The sequence below is a fragment of the Labrus mixtus genome, chromosome 4, assembly GCF_963584025.1.
Source record: "Labrus mixtus chromosome 4, fLabMix1.1, whole genome shotgun sequence".
In the NCBI taxonomy this organism is placed as follows: Eukaryota; Metazoa; Chordata; class Actinopteri; order Labriformes; family Labridae; genus Labrus; species Labrus mixtus.
The window spans coordinates 18940251-18952697 of NC_083615.1; the positions used below are offsets into that span (position 1 = coordinate 18940251).

The window sequence follows — 12447 nt, forward strand, 5'->3', positions numbered from 1 at the left end:
TATTCCTCTTCCGCATAAAAAAAGTTTAAAACGGCTCCAATAAATTCATAGTTTGATTAGTGATCGATTGCTTTTGCCTGAATACAGAGGCGGAAGTGAGACGAACAGGCTGCCACAGAGCGCTGATCTTCACACAGTTTCTCTCTCACACTGAACGCTCATTTTCCCTGCATACAGTTAGAGATCTGCGGAAGCTGCTCGCGCTGCTCTCCGCGTGCACAAACTGAGTCTGTGGTGTTTTCTGTCAAAGTCACTTCAGTCGATTCTACGTTTTAACAATGGCGCAACAGTGAGCAGTGTTTTGACCCTAACTGTCACCAAGGTTTTACAGTTTTCCGGACTTGTGGACGCCAGGAATGTCCTGAAGACTGAAAAGATGGAGGAGAAAGCGCTAGAGGTTTACGGTGAGTCAGGACTAATAATGTCTAAAACCCTTTAATAAGATATTATTAATAGGCTTAACATTACCGCTGTTATCGACTCAGACTTCGAGTTTGAAAGCAACTTCATCAACCAAACCTCATTCAATAATATATAATATTCAAAACAACATACAGAGTTTAGAGAGTCACTGATAACTGTCATGATAAACAAACGGCGCCAAACGGTGATACATTTTACACATTTGACACGTTAAATAGCAGATATGTGAATAATTCACTCGCCGAACTTTTGCTGTATAATTAATAAAGAGCTTCAGAGAGTTGTTATGTAGTAACAGGTTATTACAGGAAGCCACTATTGAAATTCAAGTTAATTGTGACTTTTTAAAAATGGAGTTTGGTGTGGTTGTGGATACCCGGATGAGTACTGCATCAAAACTTCAGAGTTTTTATGTAGTATCAGGTTATAATAGGAAGCCACCATTCACATTTAAAGGGGACATATTCTGAAAAATCCATTTCTTCAGTGTTTTTGAACATATATTTGGTAACCTGAGTGTCTACAGACCCAAACAATATGAAATAAACCCATCCAGTCCTTTGTTTGTGGTCTGTATAAGTCTTACTACACAGAGAAAAATGCTTCAAAATCTGCTCTCCTTGTGATGTCACAGTGGGATTCTGGTAAAAAAAAAAAAAAAAACCCCTCCCCTGGTATCTCCACCCATGGACTCCATCCCCAGCCTAGAACAAAACTTTTGAGCAGGTCGGCCATTTTTATTCTCTCTACAGAGGAGTGATGTCTACCGGGAAAACTCAGGGGGGGCTCATTGAATTTAAAGAGACACACACACCAAAACGGAGCGTTCTGAGAGAGCTGGTTTATACAGGCTCACAAACCTCCTCTGGTGCTTGATTCATGTTATATTTTGACCAAAGCACAGCACAGATGTTTCATTAAGACCACAGGGGACTGTTTGAAAAGGGGGAGAAGGGGAAGAATATGTCCTCTTTAAGTTAAAGGTGCACTGTGTAGATTTGGTAGTGAAATTTGAAAGTTGGAGAAGGGAAAATGATTTGCTATATTTTCTGAACTAAATACACAAAATTAATTCAAAGGAAAAATGGGTCCCTGGATCTCTGTTTGGAGCTATAAAACTACCAGGAGAGTTATGGTGTCACCATAACATCTCGCTTAGCATTTTATCTTCAGACAGTTACAGTGAAATGTTACTCTGAGGAAAGTTTGTGTATGTATAGATTTATGAACAAATACCACATGATCTGTACACTTCTCCAACTTTCACATTTAACACTCCATAGTGCACCTGTTAAATTGTGATTTAAAAAAAAAAATGGTTTCAGGCGTTCTTCAAACCGATTTGTAACTACTCAGACTCCATTTTAGTTCTCGTAAACAACACAACACCTCGTTTTTCTCTCCTCTTTCAGATGTGATCCGATCAATCCGGGACCCAGAGAAGCCCAACACCCTGGAGGAGCTGGACGTGGTAACGGAGAAATGTGTGGAGGTCCAGGACCTCGGAGATGACGAGTACCTCATCATCATCAAGTTTTCTCCCACCGTGCCTCACTGCTCTCTGGCGACGCTGATCGGTGAGTCTCTCAGCTGATCAAACAACAGTAGAATCTGCATTTCATCATCAGAGGTTATAGCTGTACTTTTGTGCAGGTTACATAAGGAATGAACATGTGCTTATATCATCAGAGATCATTAAAATATATCAAATATAACTTTGTAAATTAAACTGACTAAATTAAACAATCAATACAGAGCATATAAGAATCAGTGCTGTGTCAAAAACAAGCGGCAACCTCCGCTGTTGAAACATGAAGCCAATGCTGAAGTGTAAAATCCTGCAGTTCCGTGAGTGTCCACTAGAGGCTGGCTGCAGAAGCACAGGAAGTGACATACACACCCATTCTAAAAAGCCTGTTTTTACAGCAGAGATTAACATGTTTACAGCCTGGTTCAAAAAAACAAAAGGGCTGATTAGCTCATGTCTCGATCGACACACACTGTACGGGGGGTGAATGTTTTGATGACTCATCAGTTTTGATTTGATGAAGGATAAGAGTTATTCACAATAAGGCGTGTAGCTGACCTTATTGACAGGTGGGCGCGGTGTAACGGTTTGTCAGGATGTTTAAAACCCACCTCAGCTCCAGCTCTCAGCCTGTTGTTAGGTTGACTGAAAGTTAGACTGAGACTGGAGCCTCTAGTGGACACTTGAGGAACTGCAGGATTGTGCACTACAACGTTTTGCTTAATTATCAACACCAGAGGTCGCCGCTTGGCTATAACCGAGGATTTTTGTCATCATCCTTAAACTTTTTCTTTCAATCACTGGTTAAAAAAAAACTTTATTAAATGCCAGTCACACTGTTTTGTGTTCCCTTAACGAGGTTTGACTTTTCAGCTTGTTCCTGTTGACGGCTGATCGATCGAATCTTTCAGAGAAAACGAGTTCAGTTTGTAGATCACAGAGTCCGACTCCTGCTGTAATTACACAACACCATGAAGAAGAAGAAAACATTTATGCGTACAAAGAACTCATTGACGTTGTAACTTTTCCTTCAGGGAGAGATGAGCCAAACGCAGGAGGATCAATGTGACACACACACACACACACACACACACACACACACACACACACACACACACACACACACACACACACACAGTAAACTAGGTCCATTAGCAGCAGCCAGTCTCTGCTGCTTTGTCTTCCTGGCTCACAGTGCAGTGACTCACACACATTATACGACTGTCACTGGATTCCAACAGGCTTTAATTACTAACATTTTCACTCGCTTTTTCAAAACCCACGGCCCATGACGAGGACTTATAAAGAGCGAGCAGGTCGGGAGTTGTAAACATGTGTCACGTACTAACGACCGCGTTGATTTATTTTTCTACGTCTCAGAGATCGTGCCCCAAAGTCACCGCAGAATAATATCCCTTTAGGTTATGACTTTGAGAAGAAGGAAGAGGTAGATTCCTCCATAAATATAGTTTTGTTTACCTTCCGCCTCACAACAGAATCATAACAATTAAGCGTTCCCAGAGATTCCTCTCGCGCCATTCGTCAACAGAGCTGTCAATCATGGCATCTTCCACCGCTTCAGATAACTGAAGTAAAAGAAACTTCTCAGAACTGGTTCCTCCTACTCTCCCAGTAGACAGCAGGAAGTCTGACCTGATCGTCTCTGATTCAGATGTTTTTTCTGCATGCTGAATGTTCATCGACTCTTTCTGTTTCTCTGTCTTATGGTTTTTTTTGTTTTTACCTGTCTGCAGGTCTGTGTTTACAAGTGAAGCTGCAGAGATGTCTGCCTTTCAAACACAAGGTGAGGCTCACAGCTGTGAATTAATATTAAAGGATCACTCTGGTACTTTTGGGTACCGAAACGTTGCCAACATATTTGAGCCCCTTAGACGTCCTTCTCTTTTGTCTTTAGTTGATTGTTAAGATAAAGGAGATTATTATGACAATGTGACATGGTATCAAAGTAATGAAAGCTTTGATGATCTTAAGGTGGTTTCACATTAGAGACCCGGGCCCGGATCCGAGAATGCTTGACCCCAAAGTCCGGTTAATTGGATCAGTATGAACACAAACATACCGCACTCAGGAACCAAGTCCTCTTGAAGAGGTGGTCTCAGGCACGATTAATCTGTAGTCGAGTACAGTCTGCTGGAGATGTGAACCCAACCGTGCTCAAACAAGGAAGTAGACCGCGATATGACGTCATTCTGAACGGCTCCTGTTTCTTCAGAAAGCGTTGTATCCACGCAGCACGGCCCGTTTCGTCCTCTGAGCTGCTCGATAGATGTGGACGTAGGAAGAGGGTCGTTGTTGGCGTCTCAGAAATAACAAAAACATCTACACTGTTAGCAGGATGGACTCAGACAGTGGGTGGTTGCCATGGTTACTTCTTCTTTTTTCTGTTTCTTGGCGGATTTGCAAACCAACTATGTGCATACTGCCCCCTGCTGCGGGGGTGGGGGGGGGGGGGGGGGGGGGGTGCTCGATTGTAAACACCCTGAGTCTCTGATGCTGCTTCACCTGCTTCAGGAGCTTCAACGACTGTTACAGCCTCGTTATCAAACGTAGTCACACAAGGCTCAAAACATGAAGAATGAAAACAAACATGGACGCCACAAAGAATTCAAATGTTTAAACCTCGAGCTGAAAGCAAACATGACGCAACAACAACAGGAGGAGGGGGCGGTGAAGACAACAGCTGTTCGATCAGAAGAGAACAATCGATGTTAAGAAACAGAAAAACAACCAATTAGCCGTTTACGCTTCACCACTTTCCGAGCTGCAGGGTCGAGCAGAGAGGAGCTCTTGTTTGACCATGAAAGAGGCGCAGGTGTGCGGAGGAGGGTGGAGAGCAGCGTGCTCCGTCTCTGCAGCTGCTTAACAAACGAGACGAGCAGCCTCTCATTAAGACGATGTTTTCATCTGCTGGATGTAAACATGAAGCAGCTTCACTCTGCAGGACTGACGGAGGAGACGTGCAGGTCGCAGGATGAAAAACAAATCCCCCTCCTATAAAAAAACAGGAAAGGAGAGAGAGTGCACTCATTTTTTTTGTTTTATATTTCTTGTGTTTTTGTTTCTCCGGTCTTTGGAGCACTGTTCATTCTCTCGCTCATTTTATTTACATATTGTTTCTCTGAGCTGCATGTCTGATTTCTCTCGTCACTGATTCGTTTGAATCCTTGTTTTCGTGCTCGTCTGACTCCGAGCTAACTTTAAACACTGTTGGCTTTGTTCCTTATTGAACCTCTTTAACTCCACCTAAGTAAGTAAATAAATAACAAAACAAGAAAACAGAGTGTGACACTTCCTGTTGATATCGGTTCTTTTTTCTCTTCTCAGTTGGAAATTTACATTTCAGAAGGAACTCATTCGACCGAGGAAGACAGTAAGTCTGTTCTTTTATTGGTATTTGATCTCTCAGATTTAAACCCCTCCCTCTGAGTTTGGTACGTTGCTGTTCTTTGTTCTGCACAGTGGAAACATTATCGGTGTTTAAGGGTTAATGGAGTTAAACACACAGTGTGTAAATCCCACCACCAGGGGGCTCTCAATCAAAAAAAACTAAACATGACATCGAGGCTGGCAGGGAATCATGGGAGAAAGTTGCACCGAAACCAAGCTGCAACCTCCGCTGTTGAAACATGAAGCCGATGCTGAAGTGTTAAATCCTGCAGTTCCTTGAGTGTCCACTAGGGGCTGGCTCACATACACACCCATTCTAAAAAGCCTGTTTTTACAGCAGAGATTAACATGTTTACAGCCTGGTTCAAAAAAACAAATAGGTCTGATTAGCTCATGTCTCGATCGACACACACTGTACGGGGGGTGAATGTTTTGATGACTCATCAGTTTTGATTTGATGAAGGATAAAAGTTATTCACAATAAGGCGTGTAGCTGACATGATTGACAGGTGGACGCGGTGTAACGGTTTGTCAGGATGTTTAAAACCCGCCTCAACTCCAGCTCTCAGCCTGTCGTTAGGTTGACTGAAAGTTAGGGTGAGACAGCATTTCCAGCATGGAGACCGCCATCGATGGGACTCCAGCGCCCCCTGCAGGAACAGACGGGGGCGACGCTCAGGCTTCAAACATTCATATTTGCAGTCTATTAACAAAACTTTAAAAGTTTTTTTTTTTTTGTTTTTTTTTACAGCGCTAATTCATAACAAGACACTATGTCTTATTTACAGAGAGATCAACCAATCACAGTGCAGTGTTTGTGTGTTTGTGGTGCAGTGACTCAGTGTGGTTTGTGTCTCCAGTCAACAAGCAGATCAACGATAAGGAGCGAGTGGCGGCCGCCATGGAGAACCCAAACCTGAGGGAAATCGTGGAGCAGTGTGTGACCGAGCCGGACGACTGACAGCCGCCGCTGTGTGTGTGTGCGCGTGTGTGTGTTTAAAACTGTGCCTGAGGACATTATTCAGAGGATATCTTGAGTCTGGAGGCAGAGCGCCGTGGCGGCTCTGGGGACTAAACGGATGTTTGGAAGATTTTTATTTCTGGAGAGTCTGGATTGAATCAAAGACGTGTGTTGACTTTTCAATCATTCCCTGCTGGACGGAGTTTGTTTTCATTACGAGTTCTCCATCGGAGGAAACAGGAAACACCTCCCGTGCTGCTCCATCCCGTCCTCGCCGTCGTCAGCGACAGAAGGATCTTTTCTCTCTCCTCGGTTTAGGAGCAGCTGGAGAAAGGTTCCTGTGCCAACTGTTTCTAGAAGTCTGTCCTCACAGACGATCACTGAGATTTAAGTCCACTTCATGATTTTTATAGATTGTTGTTGTTAGAACAGATAAAACTGTGATGTACAAAAGAATCAGGAATTAAAAACGACATCAACAAGAAGCTGCCTAGGAGTCGTGTTTGACATGAAAACATGTTTTAACCGCCATGATGAAGACGAATATGACGTTAAGTGGATAAGCAGGGCACTGGGCGGCAGCAGCTCAGTCTGCAGGGACCTGTGTTAGGAACTGGAGGGTCAGCGGTTCAAGTCCCAGTGAAATTGGTCTGGCTGCAGTTCACTTCCTAAGCACTACTGAGGTGTCCTTGAGCAAGGCACCAAACCCCCCCCGCGAGCTCAGAGCGCTCGCTGTGTGCAGCCCCCTCTCACTCTGACTTCTCTCCATCAGTGCATGTGTGTATGTTTCAGCCTATAACAGTGTAAAACTGAATTTCCTCTTGCGGGATCTTCTAATTCTTTCCAGAGTTTCCTGAGGTATTGTTCCGACTCGTTCATGTTCATTTTGCAACTCAGAAACTCGTTTTTTCCCGATGTGTCGGACACCAAACGGATTTCTACTTTTCCTCTGACACGTGTTCACGCTGCAGACTCACACCCTGAGTTCATGTGGTGTCAGACACATCAGAAGAACGAGTTAACGAACACACTGAAGGAGGAAGAACGACTTTGCAACTCTGAAACCCGGACCATCCGAGGAGCACCTGAACGCAGCATCACACTCTGACGCAACAAACACTGAGTGAAACTCTCTCTCTCTCTCCCTCTCTCTCTCTCTCCCTCTGTCTCGCCCTCTCTCTCTCTCTCCCTCTCTCTCTCCCTCTGTCTTGCCCTCTCTCTCCCTCTCCCTCTGTCTCGCCCTCTCTCTCTCTCTCTCCCTCTTTCTCGCCCTCTCTCTCATCATGAAGGTTTAATATAGACTACTCACACACACACACACACACACACACACACACACCCACCTGTCCCTGATCTGATGATTCCCTTCGCTGACGACACAGGTGAGACAATCAGGGCGATCAAAAAGGAGGGAGGACAGACAGAGGAAGTAAGAGAAGACAAGAAACACCGGGGACAAGAACTACAAAATAAAACATCAACTCTAAACACAGAAAGAACAAATCATGACTCAGATGTTTTTGTTGTTGTAATGACAGCGCCTCACCTGTTGGAGGTGCTGTTGGTCTGAATCAAAGATCCAAAGAGGAATCAGTGACCGAGCTCAGAAATTATGTAATAACCACGGAGCTGACACAGAATAGACTGATTCATGTCTTCATTAAGATTTTACAACGACAATCCAGTTTTTAGGTCTGATGTGAAACACCTGACGCTCTGGCTGTGCTGCTCTGTCTGATTCCTGCAGGCTGAGCTTCATTAAAACCAGAGGTCTTCAAAGCTGTTCTGTGATTTATTCACTGAATTCAAACCACAATCATCATCACACCTCCAGCCCTCACTGTTCCTGACTAAATGTCTCCAGGAGAATGAAAAAGCTTCAGAGAATAAACAGTGGGAAAATATCAACACAGCAGCACATAGAGAGAATGAAGAGATAGTCTGGGGGGGGGGGGGGGGGGGGGGGAGCTGCAGCTGATACCAGCTGTCATTGTCCGAGAGGCGGGTTTACACCCTGGACTGGTCACCTGTCAATCACAGAGACAGACGACCAGCCACACTCACATTCACACCTCGAGTTAGCAGTTAACCTAACGAGCATGTCTTTGGACTGTGGGAGGAAGCTGGAGTACCCAGAGAGAACCCACACATGCACGGGGAGAACATGCAAACTCCACACAGAGAGGCTCCTGTCAGACGGGGATTCAAACCAGGAACCTCCTCACTATGAGAGGACAGCACTAATCGCACAATTTCAATGGTTAAATGCGATCCAAAGCATTTTTAATCTCATGTTTGAAATTCCTTTTTTTTTTCTCTGTGTTTGTTTTTAATTCTTAGGCTTTTATTTTGAATGTTTGTCCTGTCCTAAACTGAGAGTTTTTTACTTTCTGGGTGCTTTTATTTTGAAATACAGTAAGGCCCTTCCTGTAGAGTGAAGGTTAGGATGTTAGGACATGAAGTTAAGCACAGAAACAGGAAGTGGTTAGGGATCCCAAACTGAGGTCAAACAGCTCAAAGGAATGGTAACTAAGGTCAATGTGTGATGGCATAAAGTGGATTTTACTTTGGTAAGTAAGATTACTGTAAACTCACATCCCTATTGTATACAGCAAGTTATTGTGACTCTCTCACAGCCTGCAGGGCGACTTGTTGTACTCAGTTCAGCTGAAGAAGAAGAAGAACTCCAAATCTCTTCTTCTCTGGGTTCAGATGCACAGGAAGTAAACTGTAAGACGGTGACGCAGGATCGCCTCAGAGCTCCCGAACAGAACGCTCTGTGAAGCCAACGCTCTGTAACAATGCAGCCTGACACCAGTGACACATGCATCGGCTCAGGGTCGCTGTGTGTGTGTGTGTGTGTGTGTGTGTGTGTGTGTGTGTGTGTGTGTGTGTGTGTGTGTGTGTGTGTGTGTGTGTGTGTGTGTGTGTGTGTGTGTGTGTGTGTGTGTGTGTGTGTGTGTGTGTGTGTGTGTGTGTGTGTGTGTGTGTGTGTGTGTGTGTGTGTGTGTGTGTGTGTGTGTGTGTGTGCGTGCGTGCGTGCGTGCGTGCGTGCGTGCGTGCGTGCGTGATGACTGTGGTGCTGTCAGCTGTTCTGACAGGAGAGGCTGAGAGAGCTGCAGGAGAGCATCTGAGAAGAGAGAAGATTTATTGAGAGAGCTGAGATGTGTGTGTGTGTGATGTTGTGTACTACATCTCTCTTAAACATTATAATTGAGCCGTCAGGCTGTGCGACTGTGAATGATTAGAGCTGTAATTAGAGGTAAGGTGTTACATCGCAGGTCGCTGTAAATTGTCATAATGTGTTCCTGTTCTAACATCAAATTGAAGCTCCTGTGTTGCTCTGGATATACTGTGATTTTTATATTGGAGTTTTCACATCTGCATATCAGAATTAAAAGCTAGATGTACGAACACGAGCAGAGATACTGGACATGGAGTCTTTGTGTTTACCACAATCTCCGAGTGTGATACGCATCAAGCAAGAGACACAAACTTCAGATGCTCAAAGAAAGTCAAACAACTTTTCAGTTTAAGTTTTTTTTGGGTTATTGTCACAGCTTGCATTTTACTCAGACAGCCTTTGAGTTGATGTTCCTAATTTCAGACAAACGTCCTGTAATCCCCTCCGTAAAAAAAGGAGGAAACGTTGTAACCATCCCTTTAAAGATGAGGGTGCTGACATTTAAACTTAAGGCAATGTTTTTTTAGGTTTTTTTTAAAAGATGGAGTCACCAGCTTTCTCTTTGAAATTAAAATACTGTGTCTGCAGAGACTCTGTCCTCTGACTGGATTTTACTGTTCAGGACGTTTCTGAGCGGAGCTGGTGTGTTTCTTCCAGCCAATGACAGCGCAGCAGGTGAGTTTAGGAGTGGATACAATTAAGTGATTGGACGGGATTCAAACCGGTGAATATGACGGACGCAGACTTAGCGGCAAAGAAGAGAAAATATAATCAGAGTGAGGAGAAACACCAAACGGATAAAGCTCGTTCTAAAATGAGGGTGAACCTGGGCCCTTTCCGAATAGTCACAGTTCAGTAGGCAGTACGTACTTTTCAGTATGAAGTTTCAGTAGACTGAACTTTCGTGGTCATTCAGTATGCATTTTTTGTGTCCATCTCAGTATACTGAACATTTCAGTATGGATACTAACTTCCGGGTTTCATGCAGTATGGATCAGATGCGTGCTTTCAGGAAATGAATTGTATTTTACCCACAATGCTGTGCGAAATTAAACGTAAATCATCACTTCACGTCCGCCTCCAAATCAAAACAAACGAGCGTGGATTAATTGAATCAATTCTTAATCTAGAGTTAAAGTCCCGACTGAAATCACTACTTTAAATTAACAACAGAAAATATAACAAATGTCTGCATTATTATAAAACCTTTCTCCCTCTATTTAAATAATGAATTCACTATTTAAATGTGTCTTTATGGGTTTATTTTACTTTATATTCCGTATCTTACTGTCTTTCATTTGTACTTTTCTTTATGTACTGTATGTTATTAAGTTATTTAATCTGTCTTTTACTTGATTTACATTGTGATATTGTTTTGTTTACCTGACTGTATATGAGCATTACTCTTCTTGAATAAAGCTAAACAAAAAAAAACGGGTGGATGCGGCCGGTTCTGGTAACGTAAATGATGTCACTTCCATACTGAATGAATCAGATGAAGTAGGCACAAATATCTGCCTACTGTGCGCGCCTACTGAATAGTAGGTACTAACAGTATACAGCACAGATAGTAGGTACTGCCTACTGACAGATTGAGTATGTACTTGACAATTCGGATACGGCCCTTGTGTTGGCTTTTATACCCGTGGACGTGACGTTGGTCTGCTTCCTGTTGGACAGGCAGGTGACAAACACCAGCGGCTACGTCCTGCAGTGAGCTTCTGGTGGTGATGAGCCCAGGAGGAGGGGGGACCCAGATTGAATGTTGGGTTTAAACTTAAAAATAAACTCAGGCTCAGGTGATTCATGAAACAGCTGCTTACTGGTTTTTCGCAGGGACTATTTTCTGCGGCGGATTAATCTATGCTTTGCTCCTTGATACTCAAAAATAAACAGAGAGGATGCGTTCAATGTTCAAGGTGGATTGTCGGCAGTTACATCACCAGATTTGACTTTACTTCTAATTCTTTTAAAGTTTGATACAGAGTCAAAATGTGTGCAGGCAACTTTATGATTCTGTACAAAATGTATCACATTACGTCCAAAGTTATGCCCATTTTTATGCTGACGATACTATTATTTATTGTTTTGGAGAGACTGTGTTAAAGGCTGTTGATCGCTTGCAAGCTGCTTTTAAAGAAATAGAAGCCCAACTCCTGTCTTTAAGACTGGTACTTAATGCAGATAAAACTAAAATGATGATCTTCACTAAATCCAGGGACAAAACGAACTGTCGGCCCACTCTATTTACATTTCAAGGTACTCTTATTGAGACCGTTTCCACTTTTAAATACCTTGGTATCATCCTTGATGACAATTTGTCTTTTAAACTCCATATCGAGAACCTGGCAAAGAAACTAAAGGTGAGATTGGGCTTTTATTTCAGACATAAATCTTGTTTTTCTTTTGTTTCTAAAAAGAGGCTTACTGCTGCTACTTTTATTCCATTATTAGATTATGGTGATGTACTGTACATGACTGCCTGCTCTACCTCACAGCACATGCTGGATGCTACTTATCATTGTGCGTTAAGATTCATTACCGGCTGTAAATCACTCACCCATCATTGCACCCTGTACTCTAAAGTAGGCTGGCTGTCCCTGTCAGCTCGTAGGCTTCTTCACTGGTACACCTTCATTTATAAAGCTATTACTGGACTACTCCCTTCATACCTCTGCACCTACCTCACTTTTAAATCAAATCCATCATACAGTTTGCGCTCTCTGGACTTTCTATCTACGTCAGTCCCCAGAACTCGTACTGAGTTTGGGAAGAGGGCCTTCATGTACTCTGCTCTCTCCGCATGGAACAGTCTTCAAAAATCACTCAAATTGCAGGAACTCATCACTATTAATGATTTTAAAACTCGGCTCACAAGTTTTTTAAAGGCTAATTTTGGAGTGTGTAAATGTATAGTTCACTGCATAGTATTTTATCATCATC

At 43.2% G+C, this 12447-nt stretch overlaps 1 protein-coding gene and 1 long non-coding RNA gene across 2 annotated transcripts in view; both read left to right on the plus strand.

Annotated features, from left to right (window-relative positions):
* Positions 1 to 12447, plus strand: part of LOC132973575 (uncharacterized) — a 285267-nt gene that overhangs the window by 129347 nt on the left and 143473 nt on the right. The gene's annotated exons all lie outside the window — the stretch shown is intronic.
* ciao2a (cytosolic iron-sulfur assembly component 2A) lies at positions 227 to 6805 on the plus strand. Its single transcript, XM_061036167.1, has 5 exons — positions 227 to 404; positions 1836 to 2000; positions 3706 to 3755; positions 5297 to 5342; positions 6220 to 6805. The coding sequence occupies exons 1-5, from the start codon at positions 377 to 379 to the stop codon at positions 6318 to 6320; spliced, it is 390 nt and encodes a 129-aa protein (XP_060892150.1). The 5' UTR covers positions 227 to 376; the 3' UTR covers positions 6321 to 6805.

Bases quoted from the DNA above. Each gene is read 5' to 3' on its own strand.
- ciao2a (XM_061036167.1), top strand. From the start codon at position 377: ATGGAGGAGAAAGCGCTAGAGGTTTACG. The intron at 2,001-3,705 runs GTGAGTCTCTCA...ACCTGTCTGCAG, and splicing joins CTCTCTGGCGACGCTGATCG to GTCTGTGTTTACAAGTGAAG. The intron at 3,756-5,296 runs GTGAGGCTCACA...TTCTCTTCTCAG, and splicing joins GTCTGCCTTTCAAACACAAG to TTGGAAATTTACATTTCAGA.